The sequence below is a fragment of the Dendropsophus ebraccatus genome, chromosome 3, assembly GCF_027789765.1.
Source record: "Dendropsophus ebraccatus isolate aDenEbr1 chromosome 3, aDenEbr1.pat, whole genome shotgun sequence".
Lineage (NCBI taxonomy): Eukaryota > Metazoa > Chordata > Amphibia > Anura > Hylidae > Dendropsophus > Dendropsophus ebraccatus.
Genome location: NC_091456.1, coordinates 10,157,789 through 10,175,307, shown reverse-complemented (window position 1 = coordinate 10,175,307; position 17,519 = coordinate 10,157,789). Strand labels below are relative to the sequence as shown.

General features: G+C 41.2%; 1 protein-coding gene across 4 annotated transcripts in view; it reads right to left on the bottom strand.

Moving 5' to 3' along the window:
• Positions 1 to 17,519, bottom strand: part of CLIP1 (CAP-Gly domain containing linker protein 1) — an 84,232-nt gene that overhangs the window by 11,079 nt on the left and 55,634 nt on the right. For all 4 annotated transcript variants that reach the window (XM_069960873.1, XM_069960875.1, XM_069960876.1 and 1 more), the window contains 4 exons: positions 16,111 to 16,248; positions 15,322 to 15,428; positions 11,921 to 12,041; positions 9,677 to 9,729 (listed from right to left, as the gene is read on the bottom strand). In XM_069960873.1, the coding sequence (XP_069816974.1) occupies positions 9,677 to 9,729; positions 11,921 to 12,041; positions 15,322 to 15,428; positions 16,111 to 16,248 (419 nt within the window). The remainder of the gene's footprint in view (positions 1 to 9,676; positions 9,730 to 11,920; positions 12,042 to 15,321; positions 15,429 to 16,110; positions 16,249 to 17,519) is intronic.

The window sequence follows — 17,519 nt, the reverse complement described above, 5'->3', positions numbered from 1 at the left end:
ATGAGGAAGTTCCGAAAGTATTTGCTTCCTCAGTAAAACCCTTTTATTACATGACCCCATATGAATAATTGACAGGTCTTGCTATCTTTTAGGCAGCTCTTAAAGAGGATGCACCATCAGGTACATCGCTATGCTTTTTTTAACCTTAATTTTGTATTGCCTCCTGGTTCCTGTAAATTGGCATTGGTCTATTCCCAAGAATCAACCCCCCTCGGAACACTGGGGGCAGGCCTGCTGACCCCAGTGTAGTGATATCCCCTCTCCTGTGACGCAGCTCTATTCATTCTAATGCAGGTGCGTCACAGAGGGTAGGGGGTTCCGTCACACAGGGGGCCAGCGGGCCTGCCTAGTGTTCCAGGGTGGGCTGGTGCTCAGGAAAAGACTGACACTGAGCGGCAATTCAAAAAAAGAACCGTGCCACCAGCATCCCAGCGTTGGTGCATATACATTAAAGGTAAAAAAAAAATTGCAGCTATGCACCTAATGGCACATTCACTTTTTAAGCTGCATTTACTGAATTCGTTCTAGTTGGAAAAAATTTGAAGCTTAAAATTTAAGTGTTTATCTGGTGATTCTAAGAAACTCAGTTGCTTATAGTCTATATTTTTCCCATATTGGGATATAATAGAAAAACACTAAAAATAGAAGGCTTCAATATAAAGGACTATCAAGTAGTAGGCATTCTTATAGTTCACATATCCAAACTTTGAATCCGCTCGGTAGCCAAACAACTAATCATTATTTAAGAGTAGTGTTGAGGGAACCTCTTAAAATGTTCAGATTTGACAATGTTACCCAAGCCCGAACGCTCAGCGTTTGACTACTGGTGGCATCAGAAGTTGAAGTCCTGGAAAAAATAAATACAGCCATAAGGTGTGCATGTTTTCCTGGCCGTTCTAGGGTGGCATCCAACTTCTGCAGCTGCAGGGAACAAAATACTGAACATTTCGGTAACAATGCCAAACCCGAAAATTTTGACAGGTTCGCTCAATTCTATTAAAGAGTATGCAACTGAGTGTTAATACTACAACACCCAGCATGCTCTAAGTCATATAAGCCTACTACTCTAACAGATCAAGTTCTTCTCTTATTACTCATAAACATTCAGGAATGAAACATGTACCTTACTGTATTACTGGGTAAGCTTAAAAATGCAAGATAATAAAGACCACATGTTAGAAAATATGAAAAGGCGGGAAAAAAAAAGTGATTTACAGGTAGGAAAAGTAAAAATTTTCCCTTTTTTTGAAAAAATATTTGCAGCTTAAATTTCTCTTTTTCCAAAAACAAAAGCAAGACACTTTAGGACATATGCAGCCAAAATACGTACAACAATGCTGTACTAAAAAAATAATATATGAAATAAAAAAAATAAAGAGACTATTTGTTGTAACGTGGATAGACTTTCTTCAGTCTTACCATTAAAGACACACAGATATAGCAAAGGAAGCAAAAAAGTAGAAAGGGAGAAAGGAATGGGATGAGCATTGATTAGCAGCGCAAGCTGGAACACAGCACGACAGTTTGCAATCCACAAAGAATCAATGTCAGATCAGATCAGGAAAAGAACCATTAAGGTTATAACACCATGTACAACCAGCTTTCATTTTCAAACACTGGATTCCGGGACAAGAGCACTCAGGAGGATATATGTGGAACAAACATTAACAATTGAGATGTTCAACAATATCAAACAGGGGAAAAAAATCCTAATAGAGGTTTAAAAGGGAACTATCCGCAGGTTAGACAAATCTAACTTGCTGACAGCACCTAGTGGGCATGAGGCACCGAGGAAGAAGGTATGTCTCTTATCTTTACCCTCAGCGCCGCTCCCGTGCTGTTACTTGTGCCCGGTGCTCAGAGGGGCAATAGCCAGGCCCCTAGTGCTCCTAACGGCTTACCAGGCACAACTAACAGCACGGGAGCGGCGCTGAGGGTAAAGGTAAGAGACATATCATCTACAGTGCCCCGTACCCACTAGAAAGCTATCAGCAGGTTAGAGACGTCTAACCTACTGATAGTTCACCTTTAAGCTAAACTATACATACAGGGTTGCACATCAAAAGGAAGACACAATTATTAATCAGAGGCAAAATAGCTTTTATAGATTTTGTTTCTGAATAAAGCCATTTAGTCAAAAAAAAAAAAAAATACTTAACCCTTTGAGGACCAGGCCCAAAATGACCCAGTGGACCGCGCAAATTTTGATCTTTGTGCTTTGGTTTTTCCCTCCTCCCCTTCTAAGAGCTCCAGCACTTTCAGTTTTCTATCTACAGGCCATGTAAGAACTTATTTGTTATAGGAATAGTTGTACTATGTAATGGCGTCTTTCATTTTACCATAACATGTATGACGGAATCCCAAATATATTATTTATGAAGATATAAATAGGTGAAATCGTAAAAAAGAATGCAATATGGTAACGTTTGGGGGTTCCTGTGTCTACGTAATGCACTATATGGTAACAGCGACATGATACTATTATTCTATAGGTCAGTCCGAACACAACCATATGCAGGTTACACAGATTCTCTAATGTTATATATTTTTTTTTAATGAAATCCTTTTTTTTTTTGGCAATTAAATATTAATAAAATGGGCCTATTGTGACGCTTATAACAGTTTTATTTTTTCACCTATGAGGCTGTATGGGGTGTCATTTTTTCCGCCATGATCTCTAGTTTTTAATAATACCATATTTGTGAAGATCAGACGTTTTGATCACTTTTTCCCCCTCTTTTCGTGTACGCCATTCACCGTTCGCAATGACGCTTGTTATATTTTAATAGATTGGACAATTATGCACGCTACGGTATATTATATGTTTATTTATTTTTATATGTTTTATTTATATAATGGGAAAGGGGGGGTGATTTAAACTTTTATTGGGGGAGGGGCTTTGGGGTAGTGTGTTAGTGAATTTAACTTTTTTTTCACATTTTAAGTCCCTTTGGGGGACTTGTACATTGATTAGTTTCACTTTCTACACTGATCATTGCTATGCCATAGGTATAGCATTGATCATTGTTAACGGCGCTCTGCTCAGGTCGTCTAGGGGTTAAAGTGTACCTGTCATTTTTCGTAAATCAATATGTATCAAGCAATTTTAAGAAACTCTGTAATACATTTTATTAAGCAAAAGAGTTTTCCTCTATACTGAAAATGCTGTTTTCCTACCTCCCCCCTCACTTCCATTATGCTTTATGGAGAGGGGAGGGGTCGAGAGGATGAGTGAGTACAGAGAGAAGAAAAGGCAGCCTCGCAAAATTCTACATCCTGCAATCTTATCTCACCAAGTTCCCAGATAAGCACAGACCTTTCTGACCTGCGAATCCAGCGTTTAATGTGCCCAGTGTACAGACTGCTGGGCTGCTTCTCTGCTCTCCCTGCTCACTCATCCCCCCCCCCCCTCAACCCCTCCGTAGGTTATAATGGACTCAGAAAACCTGTCTTCAGATTTTTGAGTACAGAAAGAGGCTTTTTTTGTCTAATAAAACCTACTACAGAGTTTCTTAAAATTGCTTTGATTTAGATTAAATTCTGCAAAAAAAATAAAATAAATGGTACACATGGTACCTCTCATATATCTGTCTGTGCTTCCTGAACATAGAAAATTGCTTTTATTCCCCAGTGAAGTGTCAGATTGGCTTTCCCTGTGGCCGGGAAGCCAAAACGAGTCGAATCAATTTGCACAACTCAAAGCTTTAGCTGTTATCGACTTCCCAGCCAACTCAGGCCACTACAAACAGGTTGCAGGGGACTAAGAAGCCAGGATTCAGCAGAGCAGGAATACCCCTTTAAAACTTGCTGGTATGACAGTATTTGTGCATTAGATTGATGCTCTCAGCTAAAGAGGACCTGTAAAAATATAGTATTACTGACAATGCATCAACTGCAGCCCTGCTTTTTCTGGTATTAGGAGTCCAGGGGGTGGGGTTCACTTAGGCCTTATTCCCGCATTTGTACATGCATACAGGCACCAGAAAAGTAGTAGGGGAAAAAATAGTCCAGAAGGTGTGTGTGTTTTTTAACTTGTTGTGGAAGGTCTTTGGCGTTTTACACCACTATTTGTAGTCCGTAACTCTGCATTCATGAAAAAATGACTTTATTTAAAAAAAAAAAACAGAAAAAAACAAAACAAAACGTAGTTGTATATTTAGTGTATATATAACTCCTTTCAACTAGCAAGTGCCCCCTAGCGATATAATAAAGAAAACACGCCTGATTCACAGGCCAGGAGCCTGCTACATAATTCAGAGGAGGCCTGGAGGGGCGGAATTACATTTCAGAGAGCAGTGACTACAACCTGGAGAGCAGTGACTAGTTCAGGGGGAGACGTCGCCCACTTGACTATTTAGCCCTGATGTGTATATAACACAGGGAGGAATAAACCTCAGTTTTAGGGAAGACAGACAATGGAAATCAATCAGTGATTGGTTTCCTTTAACACACATAGGAGGGAGATTTTTAAAAAGTTGTGCACCAGATGCAGACAGTAAGGGTGGTATTACACGGAGCGATTATAGTTCGAAAAATTGTTAAATCGTTTGGATTTTAACGATAATCATTTCGTGTAATAGCAGGCAATGATTAAACGACCAACGAGAAATCGTTGATCGTTTATTAGGATCCGGACCTATTTTTATCGTTTGATGGTTCGCACATCGTTCGGTGGAATAAGAACTCACAGCTGAAACGTACGCAATAGCGACAACTAAACGACCGCAAGAACGATCATAAATAACGATCATCGTTTCGTGTACTTGGGCGAACGATTTCGGGTCGTTTGCCTTAGCAGTCGTTTAGATCGTTTATCGTTAGTCGTCGGAAAATTGCTTGGTGTAATAGTACCCTAAGTCACCAAAACTGTAGGTGCATATTTTCAATTCTTTTCTTCATCTATGCCACTGTCACCAAGGGAGCAGGATGGTGGGCACAGCAGCAGGGGGGTGTAGCCTCCACTTGCACCATATTTATGACAAATTCAGTGAAAGGTACTCAGCCAATCACTGGCTTCGGCACTGTCCCTTCTTGGCCATAGATTGGCTGAGCAGCCAGTTACTGAAGAGACCGCACCAGAGGAGTCAGTAGGGAACACAGGTGAAAGGCTGCAAGACAACTGTGGGGGGGGGGGGGGGGGGGGAGGGAGTTAAATATAAACTTTATTTTCTTTATATTTTGGAAAAAGATTTAAGAGCAAGGGATGCACAGACATCACTAATAATATATATCCAGCCCTTACTGCACAATATTAGAGACGTTGTAGGCTTGGTAAGCGAGCGCAAATCTAGCAGACCAATCAGCAGATTAAATGCTTCTAAGCTGCTGATAGTTTCCCTTTAGGGTACAAACACACACACACACACACACACACACACACACACCGTATACGCAGCAGATCTGAAGCAGATTTGATGCTGTGTTATTTAGATCTAATCAACTGCGTATCTGCTATGTATCGCAGCAGAAAATACGCTGCGTATATGGTGTGTGTGTTTGTTCACACGTACAGACTCGCTGCGAGTCTGTCAGGTCCTGGCAGTTCACTGTCACTACATACTCGCAGCTGTCTGAACAACCGCTGCGTGTATGTAATTCTGCCGGCCCCTTAACCCCTTCTGCTGCTGAATTACTGCTGCTGAATTACATACATGCAGCGGTCGTTCAGAAAAGTAGGGGATTATGGGGGGGGGGGGCTCTACTCTTTCTTATGGAGCGATGAAAACAGACAAGTATAGCACTCTTCCGGTGTATTCGGCTCTTTCCGCCAATCCATAAAAATGAGTGCTGACCCAGGGCTCTATTCATAACAGAGCTGGCTGGGCCCAGTATGAAGATCGCAGGGGGAGTTCAGAGGTCGGACCCCCCAAAACCTCATACTTTAACCCCTATGTTGCGGATAGGGTAAAAGTTAATTTTTCATGGAATACCTCTAATTATTTCGGGGACTTCATGGCATCATAATGAACGATGATGCTGGAAGTTCTAGAAGGAGACCTGCTTTATCTTCTAAAACTCCATAAAACTTCTAAAGCTATGGGGGTGCTCCTCTGGGTCTAAACACTGCTGGGCTTTTGCAGCTCAGGGGAACTCCCTACGGCTTCATCTGTTAATTTTAAAGCAACAGATTGGTCTATCTGCAGTCTGAGCCATGCACATCAGACCGATGGGTGTCTAACTCCTGGCACCTCCTTATTTTGTGCTAGGCCCAACTCAAGTTAATGGGAAAAACTGAAATCCCAGGCAAAGCCACAGGTATCGTAGGTTGTCAGGAGTCAGACCCTCACCAATCTAATAAGGATAAGCCTCCTTCTGTATACAGCACAAGAGTGTTATACTGAATATACATAGTTAGTTATAGAAAATGATAGAAATCAAAATAAAACAGATTTTACATACGTTTGCCGCATGGGTTGACTAGTAAACACACTGCTAATAATGTGTGCCATGAAAGCAGCATTTTAATTTGGTGCAAAGCTAATCAATGAAAATGGGAGTGCAAACAGATTCAGATGTAGAAAATGCATCAGCAGTGAAATCTAACCAAAAGCACAAGTCAGTCGTGTCAGTATTTTCACGCATATAGACCTAGGTTTCTTTATGTATTAAAGGGGTTATCCAGTGCTACAAAAACATGGCCACTTTCTCCCAGGGACAGCACCAATCATGTCTCCAGGTCAGGTGTGGTTTGTAATTAAGCTCCATTTACTACAAGAGCGGTGCTGTCTCTGGAAGTAAGTAGCTATGTTTTCGTAGCGCTGGATAACCCCTTTAAGGCTCTGCTATACATATATACACAAAGCACAGTATGAAGTAGATTTAGAATGCAGGTTTGGGTGTCTCACTGGCAAGATGCAACAAAAACAAGAATAAATCAGACACTTTGTAAAGCAAAAAGATTACAGACACTGGATCATTTGCATAATAAAGTTTCCTCTTCAACCTTGATGATAGGTTCTAAGAATGAAGGAGCGCAGGTGCTATGATGTCCATGTGATAGAAGCGGCACCACAGGAGAATTTGCCCCTGCCACTCTCCATATTAGTCACTGTTCATACAAGTCATCATTAAAGTAACAGCAGTGTATTAGGCAATGACTGGTAATGCAACTCCCTATTAAACAAAAATTACCTTAAATAGGTGGTTAAAGAACATTTTTATAGGTAAGATCATTGTGCGTGTAATAACTAAAGCTACAGGTTATAGGCGAGCTGCTTATAAAACAACAGCTACATGTCACCTGAAGCCATTCAGAAAACGGCCATGTAAATAAGCAGAAATGTGCACCGTGCGCTTCCACGAGTCCACGTGTAATAATTACATCTTAACATCTGTCATCTACTTCCTCACTTGTATGATTAATAACAATCTGTAACAGAGACGGCTCTGTCACGTTGAAGCCGGTCTATGATCTGCCAGAAGTACATTATGGAGAGGAGTCACAGTTGAGTAGATTGTTATATGGCGTCTTTTGGCAGATATTCAGTTGAACTTGTACTTTATTAATTTAGGGTGGATTCACCAATCAGTGACTGCAGCGGGGGTGTGCACTGATTGCCTGAGCGGGACCTACGGGGACCAGGAGCCTCAGATGCAGCCAAAGCGTGAAGTAGGTAAAGTATGCTCTGGGCGAGGGGGGTTAAGGGGGCCGGCATTTACATACATGCATACAATCCCGCTGCAAGTATGTATTCTCATTGAAAATGACAGGGATCGTATCCACAGGGGATTTCGTTATGAACTCGCAGCGTGAAATCTGCTGCGAACACGGTGCGTATGAACCCACTCCAAAGGGATTATCCAGCCCTACAACAACATGGCCACTTTCTTCCAGAGACAGCACCACTCTGAAGTTTGAGTGCAGGTTTTAAGACTCCATTCCGTTGAAGTGAATGGAGCTTAAAGGGTTTAGCCAGCGCTACAAGAACATGGCCACTTTTGCATCACTCTTGTCTCCAGTTCAGGGCAAGTTTATTCTTTAAGGAGGCATGTACCCTTTAAATAGTGGACTATGGAATACCCAGGGAGCCCAAAGTACTATAGATACAAGTAGAGGAGTGTGTGTGTGTCAAACCACATAGGGTTCAAGACACTAAGCATAGATGTAATGTAATAAAGGCTGGTAATGTAAAGGCAGGCATTACAATTCATAAAGAGGCGCAGTATCTAGATAAATAAATGGGATGTATCTGGTGGTGCTAGCTATACAGTAGTCTTCAGACATCAATATTCATAGGAAGACAGTAGAAATGCTGAACTCACTGACATGATACTTCTAAAACCACTTTATTTTTCAAAACAGTGCAGACATTGTGCGGGGTCCGTTAAACCCATACTAACACGAAAGAAGCCTGTTACCCGCTGGTGTCTGCAGCACGATGTCCACACTGTTTCGAAAAATAATGAAGTCATTTTAGAAGTATCATGTCAAGTGCAGCATTTCTACTTTCTTCGTATGAATATAGAATAATGTAATGTAACATGGTATTCCATCCTATGAGCAATATTAAGCTATGCAGACAATGGTTTGGGACTGAAATATTAGCAATGCACCAAACTACTAGGTGCATGAGATGACGTCACCTGTCAATCAATGGAAAAAACTGGACAGTAGTTACCAACTGACCATACTGACAGAAGTTATAGTGTGGCAACCTCTCAAGACTCTAGTAATGTCCAATTTAAATTGTGCACAAAGTGCAAAGTCTACAGTTGTTAGAGCGCCCTCAGTACCTGGGAGGCAGATAAGTTAATGGATCCATACCCTAAGCATCCGAAATCTGGCGATGGGCAGGATCAACCAATCACTGGCTGTGACACATACAGAGAGTGCAGGAGCGTAGAGAGGTAAAGTATCAACTGTTTGTTCTATAGACAGCTGTGCATCGCTATTACACGTAGCGATGCATGGTCGGCGGCTGATTTTAGGGCTGGGTCTAAAGAAGCGATCACCTGATGATCATGTCATCGGCTGGTCATTGTCTTTATTGCATGGAGCAATAATCAGACGAATCAGGCTGATTCAGCTTATTATCCCTCCGTGTAATAAGGCCCTAAGACATGGGGACTTTTTACCTAGATTTCTTTCTCGCAAAAGAAAAGTGCATTTTATTTAGTCTGGAAAATACAGTGGTCTGTATAATCCCTGAAGATCATTCTACAAATCCGTCACATTCTATTTACTATGTCTGCTCCACTGATTTACTACAGACACTTCAGGTTTCTTTTTTAATGTACGAAATAGCTTTACAAAACAATGAGTGTAAAAAAACAACAAAAGGAAACCGATGCCAGTATAAACTGAGTCATAGGCAATGCTCTACTGGGATTTACAAAACTATTAGAAAGGAATCATAGACCCATTTATATATATGATGCATCTTCGAACAAGCAGCAGACATCTGTGGGCATCCAACCATGGATAGACAACAGACTGTTGATCGTGCTAGCCAAGAGCTGAACTCATAGCATGTCTATGGTCTCCTTACATCAGTACATTGATCCAATTTACCACATATGAAATAATTTCTAAAATGCCGTCTAAGTGGTTAACACCTGCCAGTGAGACAGATTCCACCCACCCTAGGAGCGTGCACCCTCATTCTGTCAGTGTGTTACTCAGGCAGCTATATGGCGCAGTCTGAATTAACTAGAATACAGGAAACTGTGAAAATACCTTTTTTTCATCTCTAGTAGCTGATTATTTAATACGGATCTCTCCTCTTCAAGCTGAAAAATAAAAAGATATATAAATAAAAAACCAACTAGACATTATCCAGTTCTGACTTATTGACACCAGTAACAGTATCACACAGTAGAAGGTTTGTCAGTAAATGTATAAAGTGATTTAAAGGAGAAGTCCAGCCCAGGCAAGGATCTGACAGGTGGCAGGGGAGAGTAACAATGAAGCCTAGCTTACCTCTCCCTGTGCCCGTGATGTACCATCTGACCACCCCCAGGACCCTCGCCGGAAGGCATTTTCTCTTCAGAGTTGTGATGTCATCACAACTTTGAGGAAAATAACTTCCGGCAGGAGTCCCATCCCCAATGATGGACACATCCCGCCCCGGTCACTGACTGGCTGTCCTTACCTCGGCAGTGCCTGAGATCCAGCGCTAAAAAAGGCCCCCCTGACATTATAAAAAAAAACAGAGGCCAGACTTCTCCTTTTATCTTACATAGTAAGACTACTTATACAGGCATACTGTGCAACTAAAAGGGTTTGATGCCAGATGGAAGTGAACCAGAGTATGCGGCATTTGACTACCGATGGCTTAAGTAGTTGGATCCAGCCCTAAGGCTGTCTGGCTGTATCCATGTCCTTCATGGATAGTTACAGACATTAGGAACAGGACTACCCCTACCTCTTCACTGAGTTTAAGTTTCACTGAAAAGACATTAAGGACAGGACTGCACTGAAACATATTGGAGCTACAGCTGCCGTGCACAGCAATACAGAGTTATATGCTATATCTTGTGGACTGCGGCTGTCAATCGTAAAAATCGGCCAGTAGTGCTACAAAAAGTCACACTGTAGGCCTGGCCTATTTGTCTTCTGTAGGTAGGCCTGGCAGGAAGATCATAGGCAAACATGAAAAAGCAACTGAGTCATCAAAACCAATATGGAAGCATAAGCAAATTCTCCCCACTGTGCGGATAACACTTTAACAGTAAAAACCACTTCCTTGTTAGATGTAATGGTGCTCACTGTGAAAGGGGTATTCCCATCTCAGCTTATTATTTCCTATCCACGGGATAGTGGATACCAGGTTGATTGAACCTCCACCAATCCTAAAACTGAGATGGAGAAGGGATAACATGTTGTGGTGGGAATACCCATTCAATAAATACACAATGATCAAGATTAAACAATATATGGAGAAACTGTTAGGCATATAGACATATACACATACACATGAATCCATACTGACTCATTTCTCATTTTAATCCTGAAAAGGTTTTCATGAAACACAGATCTGTGCAAATTGCTGTTGTCACCTCTGTAGAACCTATCACAGACCAAAAATAGCAACTACACTCTACGCGCCAAGTGCAGACACCCACACACATGCACGCTGTTCTATCGGAGAGAAGGGGGGGGGGAATGTACAGCAATGAACACTTTGATGATCACATTGGTGATTAATGACGGCACATACTTCTTTGTCTATGGCTATTTGAATACATGACCTGTATGAAAGCAATGAAGCACAGTTCAAAAGACAGTAAATCTTCTCGAGGCACTAAGCACAACACCAGGTAAGATATATATCCATTGCTTTTTGGTAGGCAACCTAATGTCGATCAGTGGTTTAATAATCAAGAGGTTCCATTTAAAACAGTTCACCGAAGAGACCGAGCCTGCAAAAGTTCAATCTTCAAAACTGTGGCTGAACGCCAGACTCTGTGAGACTATGTATAAGTGACAGTGTAATGAAATATAATGGGAGATCTTGCTTATTCCATTAGGCAGCTAAAGCACTTAGGTAGGAAATTCCTATACAAGGAAATCAGAGTAATCAAGTGAACAAAGTGGATTGTATCCATAGAGACAAATCGCTATATTTTGAATTTCTATTTAAATAAATCGCAATCGCCCTCAAAACACGAACGCCACCATCCGATTTCATATTTCTGACAAAATCACAGACGGCGACTATTCTAGGGCTTAAAACAAATGAAAAGACAATAGCAAAGAATGAAGACTAATTCCACCTCCACTAAACAACTTCTCTTCAACATCTAACTTTTGACCTGTTTAAAGCAACAACGCAATATACATTACAATTGTTTCTATAGCAAATACTAGAGTAGCATTAATAATATTATACAAAAGGCCATTTCCTCTAAGAAATCTGGGTTAAGGAGACAGACCATTCAAGGCACTAAGTAAAGCTATGGTAGACATGCATGTACCAACCTTCTGGTTACTTGACACTTCTTCTTTGCTCCTTCCCAGCTCCTCTGTAAGTTTGAGGTTCTCCTCCTGCAGAGCTGCTAACTGCTGGGACTTGTGCTCAGCCGCCTGCCTTAGCTCTTCCCTGCAAGGACAATGAGAGCATAGTTACTATGGAAACACGACAGGCAAGGAAACGGTGGGATCGAGTCGTGTTCACAGCTCACAGGCAGTACACCCCTATCATGTGATTTATATAATCTAGAACACTGCACATGACACAGATGCATTAAATACCATCAGTGACGTTATAATACCAGGCCTATGGTAATCCAGGTAAAACACTCCTACAAGAAAGAAAATCGTCATTTGTACAATCTATGCCATTATAGCAGGGTGACTTCTACAGCAAAAACAGTCAAGTATCCACTAATAAAGTTAAAATTGCCAATATACATTCTGCAGTAGCTTTTTTTGGTTTAGTTTCATCCTTATAGTCCTTTCTGTGCCCACCATCTGGGATGATTCTCTCCTTTGGCCTATGTGATGGAAGGGCCTCCGCATGCCTTTTAACGACAGGTCTATTCTACTGCCTAATGGGCCTATTCCACGGAGCAATAATCGGGCCAATTGGACAGATTATCGGTCCGTGGAATAAATACAATGATAAGCCGGCCGGCGACTGATGGTTTACATTACCTATACAGGCTGCAGGGCTCCTCTTGTGGTCGTCTTCTCCCCGAGTCCCGCGCGCTCCAGCTGACAGGCCACTCAGCCAATCACTTGCAGGGACCGCTGTGGCCAGTGATTGGCTGAGCGGCCTGTCAGCTGAGACAGGCGACTCTGAAGCTGGAGCGCGTGGGACCTGGGGAGAAGAAGACCACAAGGGGAGCCCTGCAGCCTGGATAGGTAATGCATAAAGTTTAAGCAAGGGCTGCATGGACCATCGTGGAATAAGCCCAGTAAACGAGCGCCGATCTAGCAGATCGGCACTCGTTTACAGTTATCAGGCCCCCATCGGCTGTGTAATAACACCCTAAGGGTAGCCTCACACACACCATATCACAGCGGATTTTCTGCTGTGGATCTGCAGCAGATTTGATCTAAATAACTGAATACAGCATCAAATCTGCTGCAGATCCTGTACGTGTGAATGAACCCTAAGGCTACTGTATGTTCCCACACAGTATTTTTGCTCAGTATTTTACACTCAATACCAGGAGTGGATTAAAAACACTGAGAGAATATGTTCACTCACTACTGAAATTTAGTGGATGGCTGTCTTTAACGGTAAATAGCGTCCGTTGTTTTAAAATAATAATTTAACAATAAAATAATAATTAAATGACGGCCATCCACTAAATTTCAACAGTTTGTGAACATAGCCTTTCTGTGTTTCCAATCCACTCCTGGTTTTGGTTGCAAAATACTAAGCAAAAATACTGTGTTTGAACATAGCGCCTAAGGGGGCATTCACATGTTCTGTGAAACACAGAACCCACGGAGAGGTAAGTGGTGTAGCGGCCTGTACAACAGCTTGGCAACATGTAGCAATACAATTTTGGGTGAGGGAAAAATGTTTGAACCTTTGAGCAATGTAATGACACAGTTGTGCGTTACAGAATTTTGGTAAAGGTGTAATGTAGTGGAACACAACAAAGCATGGAGATTGCCACAAGAAGCAGGGGCAAGCTATCATGTCGTACTCCAGCAGTCAGGGGCGCAGGGTGAGCATAAATGAAGAGCGAGTCAGACAGACAGTACAGAAGATACAGCAGGAAAGACAGTGACTGCAGCAATATTATTAACTCATCCCAACTGAAAACTAGTCTTAATTCATCCTCCACTCCAACACTTCCTTAAAGAGGAAGTCGCACAACATGTAAAAAATCACCGGAAGGTAGGGGGGTGCAGGAATATTATAAAGAAAACATATTTATCTGTTCCTGTGCCTCCATAGTGCAGCTCTCCGGTTTCTTCAGCATCCGGTTATGTCACGGCCCCGCTGATAGAATGCTCGTTCAGCCAATCAGTGACTGCAGTGTCCTGCCTCCATCACTGATTGGCTGAGTGGGCAGTGAATCAACGAGGTACGTGATGTTGCAGCAGCAGAAGCTGCAGATGGTCAGCGGTGGGGAGATATCGGTAAAGTAGCAGTACGGGGGCATGGGGATGGGTAAATATATGACCTTTATTATTTTCCTGCATCTCCCTGCCTTCAAGTGAATTTTACATTTCCTGGGACTTCTCCATTAAAAAAAAGCAATCAAAAACTGACAGAGGCATTTAAATGGCTTCTTAAAACCTTTACTTGTGGTCTAGTGTGTGAGTGTGTGTGGGGGTGGGGGGGGGTCTTATTAAAAAATCCCATCCAATAGTAAATGTTTAAGTCACCCCCCTTTTCTGTACTTATTTGCTATTGTTGCATGCAGAACTGCACAGTTATTAAATGATCACATCACAATAAGCGCTGTGAGCACAAAAACCGTCAAAGTGCAAAATTTTATGATTTCTGGTCACTTCACATCCAGTAATAACCGAATAAAAAGATCAGTCGCATATACAAAAGTGTTGTACCAATATAAAGTACAGATTATGGTGCAAAAAATTAGCCCTTAAATTGTCCCATAACCCCCCAAAAATTAAAGCATTATAAGAGTCAGAATAGAACAACTCTAAACACATTTATAAATTTTGATTAAGTACTGAAATTAATTGAAAGTTATACAAGTTGCCCATCGTTGTAATTGTACTGAATTGAGGAACACTGATAACATGTCAGTTTTACCACAGAGTGAAAAGCAAAGACGACACACACACCCCACCCTGAATTTTAAACAATTTTTTTTTTCTATTTCACCACGTAATTTTTTCTTTTACAGCATACTTTATGGAAAAATTAAGTGTCATTACAAAGTACAATTGGGGGGGGGGGGGGGGAAGGGGGGTCGCAAAAATTAGCTCTGTCTTTAAGGGGTTAAAGCACCGCTGTCAAGTGAGGTTAACTAAAATGTTTAGAAAAGCCTTTCTTTTTTTTAAATGCTCATTAAAGTGAAACCAATAAGTTCTAAGGTGCTGCAAGCCATATTGGTCAGATGATCTCCTCGATAAGCCTAAATGAGTTTAAGAGGATGCCGACAAGGGCAAAGCTGCTGGCAGACAGGGCCTACCTAACACTGTGTTGCCCTGCCATCATTCACACATGGGCACTGGATGTTACCTAAAATCACGCTGGTAGATTTATCGGCTTCCTATGGAAATTTCTGTGCATTTGAGATAAGGAAAATGCGACTATTTAACTGATGTGAGAATCCGTGTACCGCACTGTGTTACATGTTGGTGCTATCGACCCAGAAAATATTTAAATGACTAATGTTATGGTGGTCCTATCAACCCCATTTAAAAAAAAAATTAAAAATACTTACAATTCCTTCTTGAGAGCGTCTGTTCTCTTACATTCTTCTTTAAGTTGTTGCTTTGTATTAGTTAATTGTTCTTCTACTAATTTCTGCTGCTCTTTGAGGCAAGTCAACTAGAGAGAAATTATTCCATTAAAAAAAGTAAAAAAAAATAAAAATGGAGAGGTACAATGTAAAAAAGTAGGGCATTACTCTTTGCTTGTATGAACTGTCTGGAATATATGTTGTTTTTTGTATTTATGTGCTTATCTGCCCGAGGCTTGAAGATTTATTCTTTGGTTTAATCCCTGGGTAATGCAGAGGATTACTACGTAACGGTTAATCCTACATCGTTCTAACGTTATTACTGTACTTGGCATTCACTGGAGTAAGCCTACAGTCGCTGAATACCACTTACATTATTTAAACTAGCCTGGTAGCTTGAAGATCACAAGGCATTATACACTACAAAAATTACTTTTTCTGTATTTCGTCTGCAGCTGTTGTGTATTTCCACTATGTAATGACAAATTTTAGAACTAGTTAAAGGGGGTTTCCAGAACTACAAAAACATGGCCACTTTCTCCCAGAGACAGCACTGCTCTTGTCTCCGGGCTGGGTCAGGTTTTGTAAAGCAGTTCCATGGAAGTAAATGGAGCTTAACTGCAAACCGCACAAGACCTGGAGATAAGAGTCTCTGAAAGAAAGTGGCCATGTTTTAGTAGCGCTGGATAACCTCTTTAAATTGTTTGAAATTAACTAAAAAGTAGTTTAATTTTTTTTTTAAACCGCTATATATATACACACGTTACTCACTTCTTTCTGTAGATCGCTGTGAAGTTTCTTCAGATCGTCCATTGCATTTACAGTCTCGGCCCGTTCTTTAAGAAGTGCATTTTTTTCTGCAGTTATTTGCCCGATTTTCTGAGAAGCTTCTTCTGCAATCTGAGAAGCCTGCATTTAATAGTGAAGGAATTGTTAAAAGCATCATACTATCAATATGAATGTGGCCGCTTTAGGGGTGAGATTCCATTACCTTGAGCTTGTAGGTAAACCAATAATACTGCCAGACAATAAAATCCCCTCTAATGAATATCTCTTTCAGCACAGAGCTCTGCGGCTTAGGACAGTAGAACATTTGTCTTAAGGGCCTTTTACACAGGACCATCGGCCAGCAGCATTGCAAGAAACGCTCCTATGGCCTAAAATCGGCCTATGTAACGCCTGATCCTCGGCCAATCGTGAATTTAGAACAGGCTTTAAAATTTATCATTATTGGCCCACATCTTTCTGTGTAAATGGTTTGTGAGGCTAATAACAATAAAGGCAAACTGACAGCACGGATACACATATCTGAGCTGTCAGTTTCCAGATCACACAACACTACATACTTACCTAGTGCATTACTGCTGTGATCCGGCATCCTGTTTTCCATCTCTCTCGTCCAGCTGCTGTATCTTCGGACTGGCCCCTCCAAAATGGTTGACAACTGGAGCCTGAGGACACAACAGCTGGATGGGGCAGCAATAGAAGGGGATGCCAGATAACAGCAGCAGCGCACTAAGTATGTACTGCTGTGTGATCTTGAAGCTAACAGCACGGATATATGTATACCTGTGCTATCAGTTTCCATGGCACAAGAAATCAAGCTGAGCTGCACAAACGATCCTTATATTGTCTCTGCAGCACAGCTGCTTGATTTTTTGTGCTGGATAAAAGCTCTACAATGTCAGGATCATACATGACAATGTCAGAAATTTACTTACCGAAGCTTTACATATCTAAATGTACACTAAAACCATTATAAAAATACCAGCCTCTATTTTTTTTCTCTTCCATCAAATATGAAACACACACATTAAAAATAAATTATAAATTTGCCCTAGATCATGCTTCAGGTTCATTTCAGAGAGGTTACTCGGGGTTGTAAAAAATGATTGCAGTCAAAAGGGAAGTGTGAATAAAAATTTTAAAATGCAAAAAATTCTATTTCAAATATTGCTCTTGACCATTGCATAGCTAAAAAGGGACAACATCACCACAATACTATTGATATCACAAACTACTTGAAATGTTTATTATGGTTTACTGCTGCAGCAATTTCTATTATTGATAATAACCTTCATTTACAGCTCCTAGACTCCATGGTTACAGACTACAAACAAATCCAGTGTAGTCAGATTCTGCAGACCATCCACATTCCTCTTATTCTCTAACTGAACCTG